The sequence below is a fragment of the Arachis ipaensis genome, chromosome B7 (genome assembly GCF_059453495.1).
Source record: "Arachis ipaensis isolate K30076 ecotype BB chromosome B7, ASM5945349v1, whole genome shotgun sequence".
NCBI lineage: Eukaryota > Viridiplantae > Streptophyta > Magnoliopsida > Fabales > Fabaceae > Arachis > Arachis ipaensis.
This window is the reverse complement of record NC_142442.1, coordinates 5,571,697-5,590,348: the sequence shown is the minus strand read 5'-3', so window position 1 is coordinate 5,590,348 and position 18,652 is coordinate 5,571,697. Positions and strand designations below refer to the sequence as shown.

General features: G+C 34.4%; 1 protein-coding gene across 6 annotated transcripts; it reads right to left on the bottom strand.

Moving 5' to 3' along the window:
* Positions 1 to 10,832: 10,832 nt before the first annotated feature.
* LOC107609013 (uncharacterized) lies at positions 10,833 to 13,327 on the bottom strand. Of its 6 annotated transcripts, none has more exons than XM_088492727.1 (10): positions 13,018 to 13,327; positions 12,670 to 12,856; positions 12,442 to 12,525; positions 12,257 to 12,310; positions 12,078 to 12,168; positions 11,752 to 11,977; positions 11,575 to 11,668; positions 11,463 to 11,498; positions 11,215 to 11,358; positions 10,833 to 11,126 (listed from the first exon to the last, which is right to left on the bottom strand). In XM_088492727.1, the coding sequence occupies exons 2-9, from the start codon at positions 12,822 to 12,824 to the stop codon at positions 11,262 to 11,264; spliced, it is 837 nt and encodes a 278-aa protein (XP_088348853.1). In that variant the 5' UTR covers positions 12,825 to 12,856; positions 13,018 to 13,327; the 3' UTR covers positions 10,833 to 11,126; positions 11,215 to 11,261. The 6 variants fall into 6 exon arrangements, with proteins under 6 accessions (XP_088348853.1, XP_088348851.1, XP_020962759.1 ...); XM_088492725.1 differs by having other exon boundaries at positions 13,012 to 13,324; XM_021107100.2 differs by having other exon boundaries at positions 11,228 to 11,358; positions 12,973 to 13,247.
* Between the last annotated feature and the right edge of the window lie 5,325 nt (positions 13,328 to 18,652).

Genomic DNA, 18,652 nt, shown 5'->3' with positions numbered 1-18,652 from the left:
CGCTATACCCTCTAACAGTTTACGTGTAATTCCTAATCCACCCAACCCCTCTCGCAGTTTCCATAAATATGTAAATGTTGTATTTCCATATGCAATATTTAAAAGTTGTAATTTGGTAATATTAGTTTGCGAATAATTTATTTTGGTAACTTGCCCTAAATAAAATATGCAAAATATTATACATGATCCTAATTTTATTTGGAGAAGGATTTGTGAAATTTGATTTTTTTTAATATGATAAAATATTAATTGAACTTTGCTAGAGAGATAATGAGAAATCTTGACAATGTGTACAATGGACTGGTTATTAAGCCCAATAAGAGTAAAAAATAAAAACCACTCCACAAATTACCCTAAATCCAAAAACTCTCATTCAGTAACCGTTTTCACCCTGACATCACTCTTTCTCCCCAATAAGCAGCCACCATGTATCCCCCTCCTCCATCACCATCATGAGATCGTCATCAAACAACCATCCACGTCATTATTAAAATAACAGAAATTCTTCGCATACAAGCGATTAAGGCTTGTAAGCCTTACAAGTTCAATTAAAACTAACGCTCAAAACGCGCTGCTACTGTTACGTAGGTTTCACGTGATATATAACAGAACGTGCGAATATATAACTTCCAACTTTAAAAGATTTCGTTTCCTTCTTCGTTCTCCTTCTTACCAAATTTCTTCGTTCTCCTTCTCGCGCGTCTTTCCCTGCCTTTTTTATCGTTCTTTTCCCCTCCTTTATCACTGGTTTGTTCTTCGTCATTGACGTGAGTTCCTCTCTCTGTAACTCTAGCTTCATTTTTTTATTTTCTGATTTCTGAAATCAAATTTTGAACTCGTTTTGAAGATAATGGATGATTCAACCTCAGATTGTCAGCTGAATCAGGGCTAAGTGGATTATGAATTTCAATCTAACGAAGTTCCTGAGGTTTGATTTACATTCAGCTAATTACGATTACTCTGAATTTTGATGCAGTTATTCGTCTATGATTGTCTAGCTGAATAATTGGTGATCATTGACTGTAAAATTAATGCGTGAACATAAATCTGTGGATTGAATCTAATGTATTAGTTTTGATTAATTATCTGTAATTTATAGCAGACGCTCGGGTGTAGATAAGAATTTTTTGGGTGTATTTTAGGGGAAGCTTGGGTGTATTTATAGTTTATGGCTTTTTTATTTTAGTTGAGTTGTTGTCGTTCGGGTGTAAATCAGACATTATTGGGTGTATTTTTTAGTTTTTGACATGGTGTATTCTGCAGCCTCTCTGTGTTGTTGATGACCAGTTTGTTCCGAAGGTTGGAATGACCTTTACCACCCTTGAAGATGCTGGAAAATTTTACAGGGACTACGCCAAGGCTGCAGGTGTTTCTACAAGAGTTCAGAGTACAAATAGGGAGGGAAACGAGATTAAGAATCAGCTGATTACCTGTAGCAGAGAGGGAAAATGGAAATCTAAAATATCTCCGACCGAGAAGACAAATTAGACAACCGATTTAAACTGTCCAGCAAGAATTTATATACACACATTGAAGGATGTTGGTGCTTGGATCATTTCAAAGGTCGTGCTGCATCATTCACACCCTTGCTGTCCAATTAAAGCAGAGATGCTCAAACAGCACAGGAAACTAAGCATGTCCATTCGTCGTACAATAGATAATAACGAGGAGGTTGGTATTAGACCAAGTAAAACTTACCAATCATTTGTTGCGGCAGCTGGGGGTCACCGCGAGTTAAATTTTATGAAAAGGATGTGAGGAATTACATTACGAGAGAAGTGCGGAATGTTTCTAAACAAGAAGATGCAAAGGAATTCGGGAAATATTTGTTAAGAATGAAAGAGAAGAATCAGAATTTCTTTTTTGAGCTTGAACTCGAGGATGATCAATCGATTAAGTTGGCTTTTTAGGCTGATGCAAGAAGTAGAGCTACCTTTGAGTATTTCGGAGATGTTATTTCATTTGACACCACATACAATACAAACAGGTAATAAAGTGTCCCTGTTTATGATGCTAAATTAAATGTTTTTTTATGAATCTGTCGCAGAGGTGTATATTGGGTGTTTTTGGGTGTATAAAATCATTTTTTGGGTGTACGTAATGATTTTTCATTCTGCACTATGGTAATTTATTTCAGATATAATTTGGTTTGTGGTTCTTTTGTCGAGGTGAATCACCACGGTCAGTCAACACTTCTTGGATGCTCTTTGATGAAAAACGAAGAAATTGAATCATTCAAATGGTTATTTCAATGTTGGCTTCGTTGCATGGGAGGAAATACTCCGAAAAGGTTTTTCACCGATCAATGCGCATCAATGAAAAGGGCTTTAGAGGCTTGTATGCCAACAATAATTCATCGTTGGTGTATTTGGCACATCATGAAGAAGATTCCAAGCAAATTAAACAGGTACAAAGGACATGCAGAAATTGAACAAGAAATGAGCCAAGTTGTTTAGAACTCTCATAGTAAAGACTCATTTGATAGGAATTGGAATGATTTTCTGCTGAATTTTGGTCTTGTGGACAACAAGTGGCTTTTAGGTAATGTTTGTTTAAAATCTGCAGCAGAGGTGTAAATTGAATTTTTTCGGGTGTATTTATAGTCTGTTTTTGGGTGTATTCTGCAGATCTCTATGAAGACCGTCATATATAGGTTTCAATCTATCTGGATCACCACTTCTGGGCAGGGATGAGAAGCACACAAAGGAGCGAGAGCATGCATTCATTTTTTAACAAGTTTATTACCCAGAACAGCTCGCTTATTCAATTTGTCAAACAACACGATAATTGCCTCGGAAGCAGGGAGCAAGCAGAGAGAAAATCAAATGATGCAGATTTTCATACGGTCATACCGTGTGCAACCAAATCCTCCATTGAAGCTCAGTTTCAAGATGTGTACACTCATCAAAAGTTTAGGAAAGTCCAAGCGCAATTCAGAGGAAAGGCGAATTGCATCACCAAATTAACGAATTCCGCTCTAGGCTATTCAGTATACGAAGTCGGAGAACAAGTTTTCAGCTCAATATTCAACAAGTTTGTGGTTACTTACGACTCAGTAGCAGCTGAGGTAAAATGTCAATGCTTATTATTTGAGTCAAGAGGGATATTGTGCCGTCACGCACTAAGCGTGTTAAGCTTTGAACGAGTAAGCCAAGTGTCACCTAGATATATACTGGAATGATGGAGCAAGAAGGTAAAGAGGCGACACACACACATCAAGAGCAGCCATGACGAGCCACTGTTGGAGCCAAGAAGCAAGAGGTTTGACGAATTAGTTTTTCGTTCGCAAAATATTTGTGAATTTGCATCAGAATCGGAGGAGCTGACTACAATTCTGCACCGTGCGTGCGATAACGTCATGGTTGAGATGGAATCATTGAAAGCTAAAAGGAATGGGACATCTTCTTTATCTCACGAAGACGTCAACTTGGAATCCGTTAACGAGCTTCAAAGCCCTCCAAGGATTCGAACAAGAGGATGTCCAAAAAATAAGCTAGGTTCAAAGTTGGACAAACAGATTGCAAATGCCACAAAGAAGAAGAAAATGAAAGCTTTAAACGAGGTAAAAGTGATGTTCTTTAAATATGTGGTGATTGAGTTTAATTTTCTCATTAATAGTTTAGCTAATATGTGAGTTTGTTATATTCAGTTAAACCTCTTTGATGCTGCATCAGTGATGCATTCAAATTCCAGCCAATATCAAGGACATGTTATGAATTATCAGTTCAGGGTACCGGCAGCAGCGGATAGCTCTTTGGGTGTATAGTTACAGAATATGGGTGTAAAAGCACTTTTTTTTGTGTATTTTTGTGAATTTTCTTATGTTTCATATTTTACATATATATACATATATATATTTCACAATCTGCTGTTTATGTTATAAAATATTGTTTGTTTTTTTTACTACAGTTTAAGGGTTTTAGGGTTTAGGATTTTAGGGTTTAGGGTTTAGGGTTTAGGGTTTAGGGTTTAGGATTCAGGGTTTTAGAGATAAAGCATCAGGGGGATAGAATTTTGGATGTATATTCAACTTTCTTTGGGTGTAAAAAATGTCAGGTCATGGGTGTATATTTGGTTTGATGTTTTCCTTCATATTATAGTACCTGTAATTCAGATATTTTGAATACAGCAGAGAGAATTTTACTCATAATTGGCAAATTTTTATAGCATGTGTTCAATTTGTTACAAGACTATATAACAGTTACATTAATCAGTGTCAATATTCTTAGAATCTATCTGACAATATGGACTCAATAACAATGATGATGGCTTGGACAGTCTTATTGCATTACTTCCCCTAATGGCTTCAGCTTTGTCTTGATTCATTTCATGGAATAGAATCCGGGAAGCATATTCTACTCTAAAGTGGTCCACCTCGTCCTACAGTTAAAAAGAATATTCTATTTAATCAACCATGTTAATTGAGTAAAGTAATACAGAGTTATTTAGTTTTAAACATATTTACCTGGGTCCAATTGTCCCACTCATACTTTTTTCTTTTAATGTTTGCGGGCTGAAATATCTTAAGCCACTTCATTACGTAGATAGCACAGTCATAGCTGAAAACCAAGAAAATAAATTACAAATTACATATAGAAAAATTTCATTTTCAGAGTGAAAGATTTATACCTTGTCTTTTGGCCTGAGATGTGAAGGTATGATGGTACATTTTCCTTTTCCTTGTCCCTTGTCTTCAGAGGTGCCCCCCAGCATATACTTTAATTCGTGAAATTACATATCCCTTAAAACACAAAACAAATCAGTAATACATGAATAAATTCAATAAAGGGATACACCCAAAGGAGCACAAAGTTACACCTTATATTGAACATAAATACACCCAACTATTAAAATACAGAACACAGAACCAAATTACAATGAATGTATTCAGGGCAGTTCTCTCATCGGACGGAGATTTCGTGTGATATGGGTCAACTATATAAAATTTTCACTTTCTTGTATCAGCCAACCATAACCACTAATGTTGTGAATGGCAAACAGGTGCAAATATCTTAAATATGTTCAGATTGAACAATGTTTTAGTTTATTTGGCACATAAGTAAAAAATGGTAATAAGAAGTTTTAGAAATGAAAACTTATATAATGATGCAATGCTAATTTTTTAAGGTCCAAGAAGGGTATAAACATTAGGTAGTCTTCCACCCTGAACGGCTTATTCGTTTTAGGCCGTAAGAATACCCCTTGTGGATGATTTGCAATGGCCATGTTCTGTAAAAATTGTGAACCACCAAATGAATACAGAAAATACACCCAAACGAATCCAGAAAATACACCCAAATGAATACACAACTTACACCTAATTTAACACAGAAAATACACCCAAATGAACACATAAAATACACCCGAAGGAATGCAGAAAATACACCCAAAATTTGTTGAAGCAACCCTTACCACAATATTAGGGGAGAGATAGTATACTTCTTCTTGAAACCTTTTAATCTTTTGCTGGTTTAAGATGAAGCACATGGTAGAGACAATCTAGAAAAAGATGTCGAAATCAATTTTACATCAATTAGCATTGCAGTTAATTTTGGTGATAAAAATATTAATGTTATTGTAATATTACCTCAACTTCTATATGTGTTTCAGCTGCGAGTGATGCAAGGTGGAGTTTTGACAAAGTATATCTATCTTGGGCTTGGAGTGTGCAGACCTTGTCAAACTCATTAGTTAGTCCATCTGCGTATGTCTTCACTCGTATGGTCCAGAGGTAGCATTTCTCTTTCATGTCAGAAGTATCTTCATTCATCATCACAGGAGTTTCAAACTTCTCGAAACTCTCTCCGCCACTTTTTTCTTTTTTGTCACCCCACCACTTGAAATTTTTTGTACCAGATCCCCTAATTGTTCTAGCAGTTTTGGAGTTTCTGTAGTTTTTGCCCTCCCTCCATCTTGCGTTGACGCTCCCTCCTGCGTTACTGCTTCTTCTTGGCTTGAATTAGTCAAGCCAATGTTGAATGATGGCATTGGATCTATTTTAGGAACATACGATGCTGTCCGTGCCATCATCATCAGCGCAGTAGCATCTTCTGGAGCTGGATTACTGCGTAATCATGTATAACGTATTATAAGAATAAGAATATACGAATGATAACCAAACATTGATTTTACTTTGATGAACTTACATTTTAGATGGAGCTGGGGGAAGCGTGGGTTACATAAAATTAATCATGTTATAAAAAAAACTAGTCAGAGATCAATCATGAAAATATACACCCCAACAGGGGCAATATACACCCAAACTGTAACCAAATACACACCCAAGACTATTTCTTACCTTTTTGTAGTTCCTTCAATTTGTAGCACAGGGATTGGTTCATTTTCTGTCTCAGGTGTTTGTTCAATTTCCGGCATAGTAGTTATTTGGAACAGTAGTAGACAAACTTGAATCGGAACTCTAAACAAGAAGAAAAATAAAAGGTTAACAAAGCCTCCGAAAATAAAAAGGTTATAAGGTTGAAATTTTCTTGAAAAACTCACATTGCAAGCGCTTCGGACTGTGTCTCTTCCCTCACAACCATCATGTTCTCTTCAGCTGGCTCACTGGCTGACTCTACAACCAGACTCAACCTAAAATACACCCTAAGAAAATTAAAAATACACCCGAAGCATTCAAAAGAAAGACAGGCTTTGTTTTTTGAGAACTTACATACTTGCAGTTTTTGCTTTTTTTCCTGCCTTTTTTTTCTCGAATAAAACATTAAAGGGCTTTTTTCTAAAAAAATATATATACATAATTAGAAGTAGAAGGTAATAAAAGAATAAAAGCAACTGTTATTTGAAAGAGAAATTACATGCTCTCTGTCGGTTTGTTTACGCTACTTTGGTCTGTGTGTCCTTGAGATGAAGGATCACCACTTCTAAGTTTACGTCCGGTATTCTAAACATAATAGAGTACATGTTATTCATAAAAAATACCATACTGTTAAATCAGGATAAGAATATTTTATCAAATAAAGCTTCTTACGTTTCAGATGAGACATAGTGGCCTTTCGTCGATCGCAGGTCAGCTTCCTTCTCCCTGAAAAACAACAAACAATTATTAGCAATGAAAATACCTTAAAATCTGAAATATACACCCCAACAAGACATACCCCTGTGCAACAGATTTTTTATTGTTTTCCCTTAAGAATTCATTTAATTATTCAGTTCCAATTTCAGATCTGACAGTACATGCATAAAAGAACATGTTAACAAATATAATTTTGATGATAGATGGTAATATAGCTTACAAAGTACTGTACCCATGATAGGATTGAGCTTGCTTAGGAGATGAATCCTCAACAATGACCTTTTTCTTTTTGGATTGTGTCCTGGGGGAAAAAACAAGTATGAATAAAAAATACAAAATTAATTTGATCACAAAACACTAACCAAAGAAGTGCTTACTTTTGTGGTGTTCTCTGAGTCTTTTTCTTTATTTTTTGCTTCTCTACTGGTGATGATTCTTCGCTTCTAAAAGTTAATAAGAGACGCTCTGTTAATACATGAAATCTTGATAATAAACCCAAAGGAAAGCAGTAATAATTTCAGAACATTACTCATCATTTGATTCAGATTCTGAATTAGAATCCTCCTGGATCTTCTTTCTTTATTTGGACTCCATTCTGGAAGGCAAATAATCATTATTTATAAACATACTAAAAGGGACAAAATACATCCAAATAAATGCACCAAATACACCCAAATGAATTCATAAAATATACCCAAATGAATGCACAAAATACACCCAACTGGATAAACAAAATACACCCAAGTATGTTACTTACTTTTTGGCTTTTCGGGTGGGTTGTTTCCTTGTTGAATCCTCTGAGTCTTCTTCAGTCTCAGACTCAGAGGTAGAATGGACCTCACTTTCAATTGTTTCAGTCTCAGATGATGATGATGAACTTGCCTTCCATTTTTTATTTTTTTGGTTTCTTCTTTTTTTTCTTTTTTCTTTATTTCTTTCATTTTATCATTTGTTTCGGCCATCTTTACAATTCCCTAAAACATTAGAAATTTTAGTTAGCAGCATTCAGGTAAATAAAATACACTCAAGATATTTTGTTCACTTACCATATGTTCCTCCATTTCTGTCCTCATTCTTTCAACCAACTGCTCTCTAGTCCAGTTGGCAATCCAGGGTTCTGGAGGTCTTTCTACCTTCTTCTTGTCTTTATTTTTTGATAGATAAAAGTAAACTATCATCAGGGCAAACAGACAGCCATCAATTGCCTTTTTCTTTTGCAGATTGTAATCTGTTATGCCCTTGATGATAAAATTCAAAACATGTGCTCCCTAGTTCCGCTCTGTTATTGTGTCCATCTTGAAAATTGGTGCCAGGTGCACAGGGGAGATTTTGTTTATTATTGTTGGTAACAGGAACGCCATCTATATATAGAGGATGAAAATTCTCTTGAACATGAGGCGATCCTGTTCATTATCAACACCAATAGCCATCATCTCATCTGTCAGATTTTTGAGGGTCTTTCCCTGGAATCTTCTAAAAATTTGTTTGTCGTCTTCAAAAAGATCCTTATAATTGACTTTCTGAGGAAATAGATCTCCTACAAAAAGGAAAACAACATAGTATGAAAATCACTTGAAATACACCCAAGCATCAGTTGAAATACACCTGAATTTGGCTCATATACACCTATGTTTGTAGCGAGTTACCTGATGCGTTGATGCCAAGCGCAGCCCCTATTATTTTTTGTCTTACTTTAAAAGAACCGTAGCCGGTTTCGAGTCTGTTTTTCCCTAATTTAAAGGAGTTAGCCAACTCCCTTAATATTTGGTGATGCACCCTTAGCGGCGGGATGTGCATCAGGCCACCAAATCCCAAATCCCTAACAATTTCTTTCTTCTCCTCGCTCATATTTCTGAATTTGTCACTCAACAAATGGGTTGCACATTTAAGGTCTTTGGTTTGCTGTAAACAAAGCAAAATTAGAGTCAGATATATTTCTATTATGAAAAACTGATTTGATCAAAGACATATATTTGTTCTTACATTTTTTCCAGCTTGATTTTTGCCTGCTATTTTTTCTGAAATGAAAAATACACCCATAGATATCAGTCAGATACACTCATAGAATACGGATTCTCATAAGTATTTAATTAGATCAGTTCAAATGATGTTTTAATTCACTCAAACATGCATAAATATACAAGGTCAAGCAACATTATAAGGTCAAGCAATGTACACCCAAGGACAAGCAATATTTAGAACACTTGCAACAATTGATTATATTATATTATATCAGTTCAGAAATATACACCCAACGAATTATGCCATATACACCCAACAAATTACTCCATATACACCCACCAAATTACGCAATATACTTCCAAACATTAGTTACGAGAAGAACTAGAACAAGAAGAATAGTAAAACCTAGAACAACTAAGAAGAATAGTAAAACCTAGAACCAAGAAGAACAGTAAAACCTAGAACAAGAAGAACATTAAAAATAGTAAAATGAGAGCTAGAACAAGAAGAACAGTAAAACGTAGAACGTAGAAGAACAGTAAAACCTAGTTCTTCGATTTCGAAATGTGAAAAATCTACAAGATGAGTAAAATAGTAACGTACCTTGAGTAATATATCTTCGTTTTTCTGGAGATTGTTGATGGAGAGCTCTATCCTGTGTTGATGGTTTCTGCTAATCTTCCCGACGAGTTCTATCTCTTCAGTTTGGAATGTTGCTCAAAAATGGACGGTTTGTGTTTTCTTCGAAGAAGGAGAAGTGAAAGAGTGCGCCATAACGAGCGCTTTTTGCGAAGCGCAACCGTTGAGTTGCGCGCGTGTAAATGACGCTCCATTCAAAGTGAGTGAGTGCGCGTGTATTTTTGATGGGCTGGGCCAACTTGTAACACTTGTAGGCCGTTTTTGCTTGTATGTGTAGCAGTGACGATTAAGAATTAAAATAACTATCTACATCCCTAGTGAATTGAACATCCAGCACATTTGCAGGTTGGAGAGAGTCGACAACGACTAGATTGTGAAAGAGAGCAGAATTAAATCAGAGGAGTTAAAGAAGAGAGAAAAGAGAGCTAAAGATTCTATATCTTCATTGATTGTGGATATGTGGATACATAGCAACCAAAGCTATGGACCAACTAATTTTTTGCCATCTCTGCCATTGATTATGTATCTTCATTGATTGTGGATGTATAGCACGGGGTGATGCACGTATGAAACGACCGCCTCGTTTATCCCCTATATGTTGTGGATGAAGATGCTGCGACGTGAAACCCGCCAGCTGCCGGGGGCTGCGCGAATCGCTCATTGTGCGCGAAGGGGGTGTTCGGACGTCCGCGGTGAGCAGGACGGCATCGGCGGGTGCTCTGGGCGGCGACGAATCGATGAGAAGGGAAGAGATGAGGCGAGAAGAAGACTCTGAAGAAGTGAAATCACATACGAAAAAGGGGAGTTGCAGTACATGTAACTACCACTTATTGCAAATACTTATTTTTTTGAATTCAAAATGAAAAATTATTAAAAATTAATTAAATTAATTATCATCTACTCTTAATTTTCTTTTTACCCTATTGTACACATTGTACATTAAACTCATGGTCTCCCAAGTCCCAATACTTTCTCATATTAATAATATTTTATTTTTGTAAGAGTTTTCTTAAAGTTTGAGTAACGAAATTATATGTCAAGCTTGAAACATTGTAGCCATTTTTAGAGGATTTGTTCCTAATTCTCATTCTATTGGCATAGAAGAGCTTCTAGTTTAATTCTATGGTTCCTATACTTTATATTTCTCATATGCAATTTGGCATGACATCAATGATAAATCAATTGGGCACATGAAAAGGTGACAAAATGATTCTCACTCTTATTGTTCAAATTTGGCAAAGACATAAAAATAAGTATAACCCTCCCCTTTCTTTTTTTACTCTCCCAAAAGTAAAAACAAGGACCCTATTTCCCTTATGATGTAACAATGTTACACAACTTTCTTCCAAGTCTATCAACTTATATGTACAACATTTTTTGGAGACAAGAAAAGGGTGTCTCCACAAAGTGGCTCAAAAAGAAATGAATCAGTTGTATACCATATAGAATGATATATCTATCAAAAGAACAAGAAACTTGCCAATCAGCAACCCTGCATCATCAAAATCACAGTTTATATAAATGTAATCAAGTTAGACAGTATTCTCAGTAAACAACATTGGTTAACAAGGAAATCTTGCCAAAGGAACAGACTGGACATTAGTTGTTCAATTCTTCTAAGATCCATTCAACGTTTTTTCTTTCTCAGCTTGGCATGTCTCGCTATGACCTCTGGGTCTCTGCGTGCCACAATAATTTTTGGAGGAGTGCCGGTGTGATAACCACTGCAGAAAGCATACAAAAACAAATAGAAACAATTTTCAATTAAAAATCATAATCCATATACAGGAGATAAACATATTATAAAAAGAGAAACACTGACTCTTACTTCCAATACTCCTCCTCTCCTCCTTCACCTTCAGCACTTCAATTCCAAAATAAAAACAAGTCAATATAAACTCTTATAAATATAAATCACTATCACTAAAGAGAGAATAAACCTCAATTCCAATGATTTTGACTCAAGGGCTTCCAGATCCTTAAGACCACAAGTTTCACAGCACAAGGGAATGACTTCTTGGCTAGCCTGGAAACCTACAACACATTCCGAACAAGCCGCATCATTAAGCGGGGCCAAAAAATTAGAAAGCACGAAAGATAAATTGTAGTAATGATACCAGGTTGTGGGGGTCCTTCATACAGTTTACAGTAATCCACATGAGTTTCACGATTAGGCATTTGATGCATCCGGGCATAAAATTGCTTAGCGGTATCCTCTGATGCATTGGGCATGTTTTTAGTATATTTAGGCTCAGCTATAAAGTGCAGTAGCCGTATATAGCCAAGTTTCTTGAAATAACAGCACAGCCTATCACGAGTATCAATAACCTCGTATTGCTCTTCCTGAAAAACAAATAACAGGGAAGAATTTTTGTTTTTATTGTTTAATTAAGGTACTATAATCAAAAGAAATCAATAAACTAGGACTAACAAGTTAATTTACCTCTTTTAGTCCATGGTTGTAGTGTTTCATTGCAGCTAATGGATAAGGAAACATAGTCTCCATAAAATACCTTCTCGCTTTCCTGCGATATCTGGAAGAATGCCCAAAAACAGTATTATTAACAAATTGATATACGGATACAAGTCATAATTGGGGGAAAAAGAGTCAATAATACCCACTCTTCTACAGGTTCAGTGCCTCTCTTAGCGCCTAGAACAAACATGTTCCTTTCCCTTTGATGTCACAAAGAATTTGATTAGTAAGAACAAGGAAATTTAAGCAATAATAATAATAATAATGTAATAATGTAATGCCATAAACTATAATCGAAAAAAGTTAAATGAATAAAATCATGCTGACTTACTTTTTTTCATCATTACCACCTTCAGGTAAAGAGGGCTCTTCGTCTTTATCACATTCAGGTAAAGGGGGATCACAAGGCTTTTGTCTTTGATTTCAAACAAAATTGATTTGCGAGAAAAAGAATATTAAAAAGAAATCAATATATTGATAATTTGCTGCGTATTCTTGTTAGGTGAAGAATAAGTATGTAAAAGAAAGCATGAAGGTCATAAAAAGTAACAAGAATGACCTGCGTCTGGGTCGACGTTTCTTGGAGCTATGATTGACCGAGACTGGTTTGTTGGAGCTATGATCAACCAAGACTTGTCTGGGCCTCAAATAGCGCTCGCCGACTACACGACCATGACATCTGAGATTATAGGGTATTGCTGGTGGTTGTTTCATGCTGCTGTTGAATTTCACTTCTTCTACAGGTTCTGAATACAATAAGCAGAATGAATGATAAGAAGTTAATGGGTTTAATAAACACAAAGCATTAGACTCCCAGCCAAGAGATTGGAAGGGTGGAAAGGAGAAGAATAAGAAAGATTACTACGAAAATAAAAGATAGAGAAGGTAATAATTGTAACACCCTCACTATCAGAATGTCACGTTTCCGGCTCCGACGGCGAGGCGTGGTGCAGCAGCGCACGGCGACGACGACACTGAGCACGGCGCGGCAGCGAGCGGGACACGGTACTGAGCAGCGCGGCAGTAGTGTGGCGGCGGCTCCTCCCCGGCGCTCTCTTCCTCCCTCTCTGATTTCCCCTTCCCTGTTTCCCTCTTTCTTTCTTTCGTTTCTTTCTTTTCTTTGGTTTTTCTGAAACTGCTAAATGTTGGGTTTTGTTGGGTTTTGGGGAAGGTTGGGGAAAGAGGATTGATGGCGGTGAATAGAAAGAAATAACAATAAAGAAAAGGTAATGTTAGTAGAGAATTAATATTCAAAATTTATATAAATATATAGAAGAAAATAATTTTGGTATGGTCTTTTTATTAAAGTGGAAAAATTAGGATTTTGTGTAGTTAGGGTTTGATTTGGGGATTAGGATTTTGTGTATGAAATTAGAGATTTTAGATTAATTTAAAATTTAATTAAATCTCTAAAATTATTCTAAAATATTATTTATTGTATCAAAATACTAATTGATTTGAAATCAAATACTCTAATTGAAATTATAAGATAATATAATTAATTTTCTTTATTTATAAAAATATTAGTATTAAATTTCGAAATCTTAATTATTTAAACTAAATCATATAAAATTCTTATTATTTTACATTTGTTAAACTTTATAATTTAAATATAGAAAATAATTCGATAATTATAAAATCAAATAAAACCTTAAATTGCTTTAAACTCAATTAATCAAAATTTGCTTTAATTATCTTTAATAAAATAATTTCTGAGATTAAAGTACTTAATGAATTAATAAATCGAAATTAACTCTTAATAAGATTTTTTTGAAATTTCTAGGTCTTGCATCCTACTCCACTTATAAAAATTTTTGTCCTCGAAAATTAGTATATTACAGAAAATATTACATGGTTTTAACACTTTTAAGTAAAAAGCAAAGAACCTTATTATTCATATTTATATAGTTTCAAATACTTTGATTATCACATAGCATAAAGATATAAGGATAGGAGTGTGACTGCAAGACAGAAATTACAAAGCAAACTTTATGCAAATGATGTTATGGTTCAAATATGTAATGGTAAAGCAACGCGGTGAAAGTTTATAAAACAGGCTGGAGTTAAAACGACGTGCTTAACATTCGCACACTGATTTCGCACCAACTTCAGATATTCAACTATTTAAACTTTAACATAACTTATCTCTATTATTTTCAACCGTACTTCATCGAACAACTCATCCGAGAGTTTTCAACCTCATCAAACACTTTACAAACCTTATTACTGGTCATAAGTCCCACATCAACAAAACTCTTTCACGTAACACAAGGCTCCACAACTCCTTGTGACGTCGTACACTTACAAGTTTTACCTTTTACATCCACTAAATATGTCCTAAAAGATTAATGTGTCGTTTACTAAGTCTAACGGTCGCACAAGATATCAAAATTATTTTCGAGTATACTCAGAAGGATAGTAGACCTTAGAAAAGAAAGAAAAGCGACGAGGACATTACTCATAATGATTTGAAAGAATGAATGAAATTGCAGGTAAACAAGATTACACAAGCAACGGAATATGCTAGAAAGGAATCAATTAGCAACTACAAGGATAACTCTTGAAAAAGAGAATTTCGATAGAATCAATAAGAAGAAAAACAACACATTGTTTTGAAACAAATTCAAGTTGAGTTGGAAAAAAAAGTATGAGATTTTATAGAAGAAGAATGATTAAAGACAATAATGACGCATCGCAACGGAACAACTTCAGATTACTATAAGGGTTTCATGGCTTGTGATAGAATATAAGATTAATAACCGTGTTGTAAGAGTCTTAACATAGTTAGAAGTATAAACATATCAAGATATGCATAGGGTGAAGATTATGAAACAAAAAAAATAAATAAATTACATCTTAAAAAAAAAAGAAAAAGGATAAATGACATGTCAAATTACACGGCACGATTAGAATGCTTAAGCCTATACCACCCAATTAGAAGGAGCACTTAACATTTTCAAAGATTCAAGGATCCGTGTTGTACCAAAATAATTTTCAAAGAGATAGGCGCAAGTATGTTCAAAGAGATACAAATCTCAGTAAGAGAAGAATAAGTGACAAAGATAAGATTCACATGAATTCAGAAGGAGGCGTAGGATTACAACTAAACAGTAATGTACAGGCACGATAAAACGTTTCAAAAAGAGTTATTTCGCATCCTAACAAGAAATATTGAATTTAGAAACTCCAAAGAAAATAAGAAAAGGGTAGTGATAAATTAGATCAAAATAAACTAAAATCAAATCAGAGGAGCACAAGGTTCACAAGAATATGAAGATATGGTTTAAATCACCAACAAATAAGAATGGTAAAAAATAATAAAATATGCCGGAAGGAAGAATCAAAATGCAAATAGGAAAGAATTTTTATTTCAAAGAACTCCAATAGAAACCATGGAGGAGAAAAGGGCAATTGTTTTACAAAATTCAAGAGAATCATCAAAAACGTAAATATTATGTCATATTAAAACAAATTCAAGTCAAATTAAACTATGCAAGATTTGTGAAATGAAAATTAGTTAGGCTAAGGATGAAATGTTTTCTCAACAACTTTGAAAGATATTTATCAATTAAGAATTTGCATAAAAACAAAGTAAGATTGGTAGAAAATCAAGTTGTTTTTCGCCAAAACTATTTTTAAGGTAAAGACAAAATTTGTGAAATTAGAAAGATGAAATTTAATTTGGCTAAGGATCAAAAGTAATTCCTCAAAAATCTCAAAAGATACTCTATTTAGTCAATTAGGAGTATATAGTGAAATCACGGTAATATTGAAAGGAATTTCAAATTTTGTTTAAAAAGAAAATTTTGAGGTATGTTTTCAAAAATACATATGAATAAAGACATGTCAAATTCAAAACATCTTTATCAAATTTAAAGAATAATTATAGGTACAATCAAGTAAGAAAGGATTAAGTTGAAATTTTTTCTAACAGAATCGAAAATCTCTTTTAAAAAGTTTAAAACTAAAATTCCAAGTACATTATTATTAATTTTTTTTTGAAATCACAATCTCATAAAGATATTCAAGAAGATTAAAAGATATAAGAAAGGAAACCCTCTCACATTTTGAGAAAGAAACTTAATCAAGGAACTCGAACAGAATTTACAAGACACGACAAATCGAATAAGTTCTCAGCTAATTTGAAGAAATACAAAATTCTTAAAGAAAAACAACCCAATCAATAGCAATTTCTTAAAGATTTCAAAGACTTTTTTTTCTATGCATTAAACAATTTTAAGGTCACATAAAAGAGTACATGAATCAAAAAGAGTTTGAACAAACAAAAACAAATCCTCCAAAGAATTTAAGTAAATGTAGGCAGTTAGAATTAAACGAGGATGCATTTTAACAAGAGATAAGGTTAAGAAATAATCAAACTACTTTTCAAAAAGAAACCTCAAATAAAGGTTTTTAAGGCATACTATGAAAGAACAAGTTACAAGTTATCAGTAGAATTTTCAAGACACATAAAAGAATATCCTCGAGAATTAATTCCTAACGTCCGCAAGCCGCGCGATAAACGTTACCTATTACTTATCAATCCCAATTCGCCCACAGTAACCTATTAACTTTCCCGTTCACATAAGTCATCAACATTAAGTTGGCCAGACTTAACATCAACAGATATGTAACGGTAAGCTAATAGTGTTAATTAATAGGCAGTCATGTGCATAAAACTCTAATTCTTGTTATTTGGACAAGATCTACAACATGACAGACATTCAGAGAGTATAATGAAGCATAGTCAGTCCATTCCCAAGGCTCTAATCAGGATGAACTGCTCTGATACCATATTTTAACACCCTCACTACCAGAATGTCACGCTTCCGGCTGCGACGACGAGGCGTGGTGCAGCAGCGGACGGCGACGACGACACTGCGCACGGCGCAGCAGCCAGCGGGTAGGGCCGTCAAAATGGGCTAAACCCATCAGGGCAACCCCGTTTACCCATTTAAATGGGCGGGCTTTGCCTCTAAAAATTAACCCGTTTAAATTTCGGGCTAAACGGGCTGAGCCCGATTAACCCAAAAAAAATGACGGGTTAAACGGGCTAGCCCGCAGGCTAAACGGGTGGCCCGTTTATTTTTTTACGTTTTTTTTTTCAAAAAAGTAACACTTTTAGCCGATATTTATCTTGATCCGACCCGAAAATCCGACCCATCAACTAAAAAAATATTATTTTTAAAAGGTTTTTGACCTAAAAGTGATATTTTTTGTCAAAATATTTTTCAAAAAATAAAATAAAAGGATAAATGGATTGGCCCGTTTAACCCATTGGGCTGGCCATAAACGGGCCGGGCTAAAAAATTATGACCCGTGACTAAAGCGGGCTTAAACGGGCTAGCCCATTTAACCTGCGGGCCTAACGGGCCGAGCTTAAACGGGTCAGGCTAGCCCGTTTGACAGCCCTACGAGCGGGACACGGTCCTGAGCAGCGCGGCAGTGGTGTGGCAGCGGCTCCTCCCCGGCGCTCTCTTCCTCCGTCTCTGATTTTTTCTTCCCCGTTTCCCTCTTTCTTTCCTTCGTTTCTTTCTTTTCTTTGGTTTTTCTGAAACTGCTAAATGTTGGGTTTTGGGGAAGGTTGAGGAAAGAGGATTGGTGGCGGTGAATAGAAAGAAATAACAATAAAGAAAAGGTAATGTTAAAGTTAAAGTAGGGAATTAATATTCAAAATTTATATAAATATATAGAAGAAAACAATTTTGGTATCGGTCATTTTATCAAGGTAAAAAAATTAAAATTTTGTTTAGTTAGGCTTTGATTTGGGGATTAGGGTTTTGTGTATGAAATTGGAGATTTTGGATTAATCTAAAATCTAATTAAATCTCTAAAATTACTCTAAAATATTATTTATTGTATCAAAATACTAATTGATTTGAAATCAAATACTCTAATTGAAATTATAAGATAATAAAATTAATTTTCTTCATTTATAAAAATATTAGTATTAAATTTCAAAATCTCAATTATTTAAACCAAATCATATAAAATTCTTATTATTTTACATTTGCTAAACTTTAAATTTTAAATATAAAAAATAATTCGATAATTATAAAATTAAATTAAACCTTAAATTACTTTAAACTCTATTAATCAAAATTTGCTTTAATTATCTTTAATAAAATAATTTCTGAGATTAAAGTACTTAACGAATTAATAAATCGAAATTAGCTCTTAATAAGATTTTTCTGAAATTTCTGAGTCTTACAGTAAAACCAGTGGAATGAAGTCATGAACTAAGAATGATAGATGAAAATTTTAGTGAAAAAACTGAATTATTAAAAACAGATAGATTTTTTTACTATACCTTGAAAGGATTTGTCCTTAACAACTTATATTAGAGGGTTGAAGTTGAAAAAATTACTATGCAAAATCACCTTAAGTTGGATCCTTCAATCTTCTTCATACAACAACTGAAATAAATCACTCACCTCTCTTAATCACACAATAAAATGTGCATAAAATAATTAAAAATTTTATTGATCAAAAGTTCTCTAAATTGTTTCATAAAAAGATTTTAAATAGACTCTTAATAGATT

Bases quoted from the DNA above. Each gene is read 5' to 3' on its own strand.
- LOC107609013 (XM_088492727.1), bottom strand. From the start codon at position 12,824: ATGAAACAACCACCAGCAATACCCTATAATCTCAGATGTCATGGTCGT. The intron at 12,526-12,669 runs GTCATTCTTGTT...TTGAAATCAAAG, and splicing joins AAACGTCGACCCAGACGCAG to ACAAAAGCCTTGTGATCCCC. The intron at 11,669-11,751 runs GTATCATTACTA...AATGTGTTGTAG, and splicing joins TGAAGGACCCCCACAACCTG to GTTTCCAGGCTAGCCAAGAA.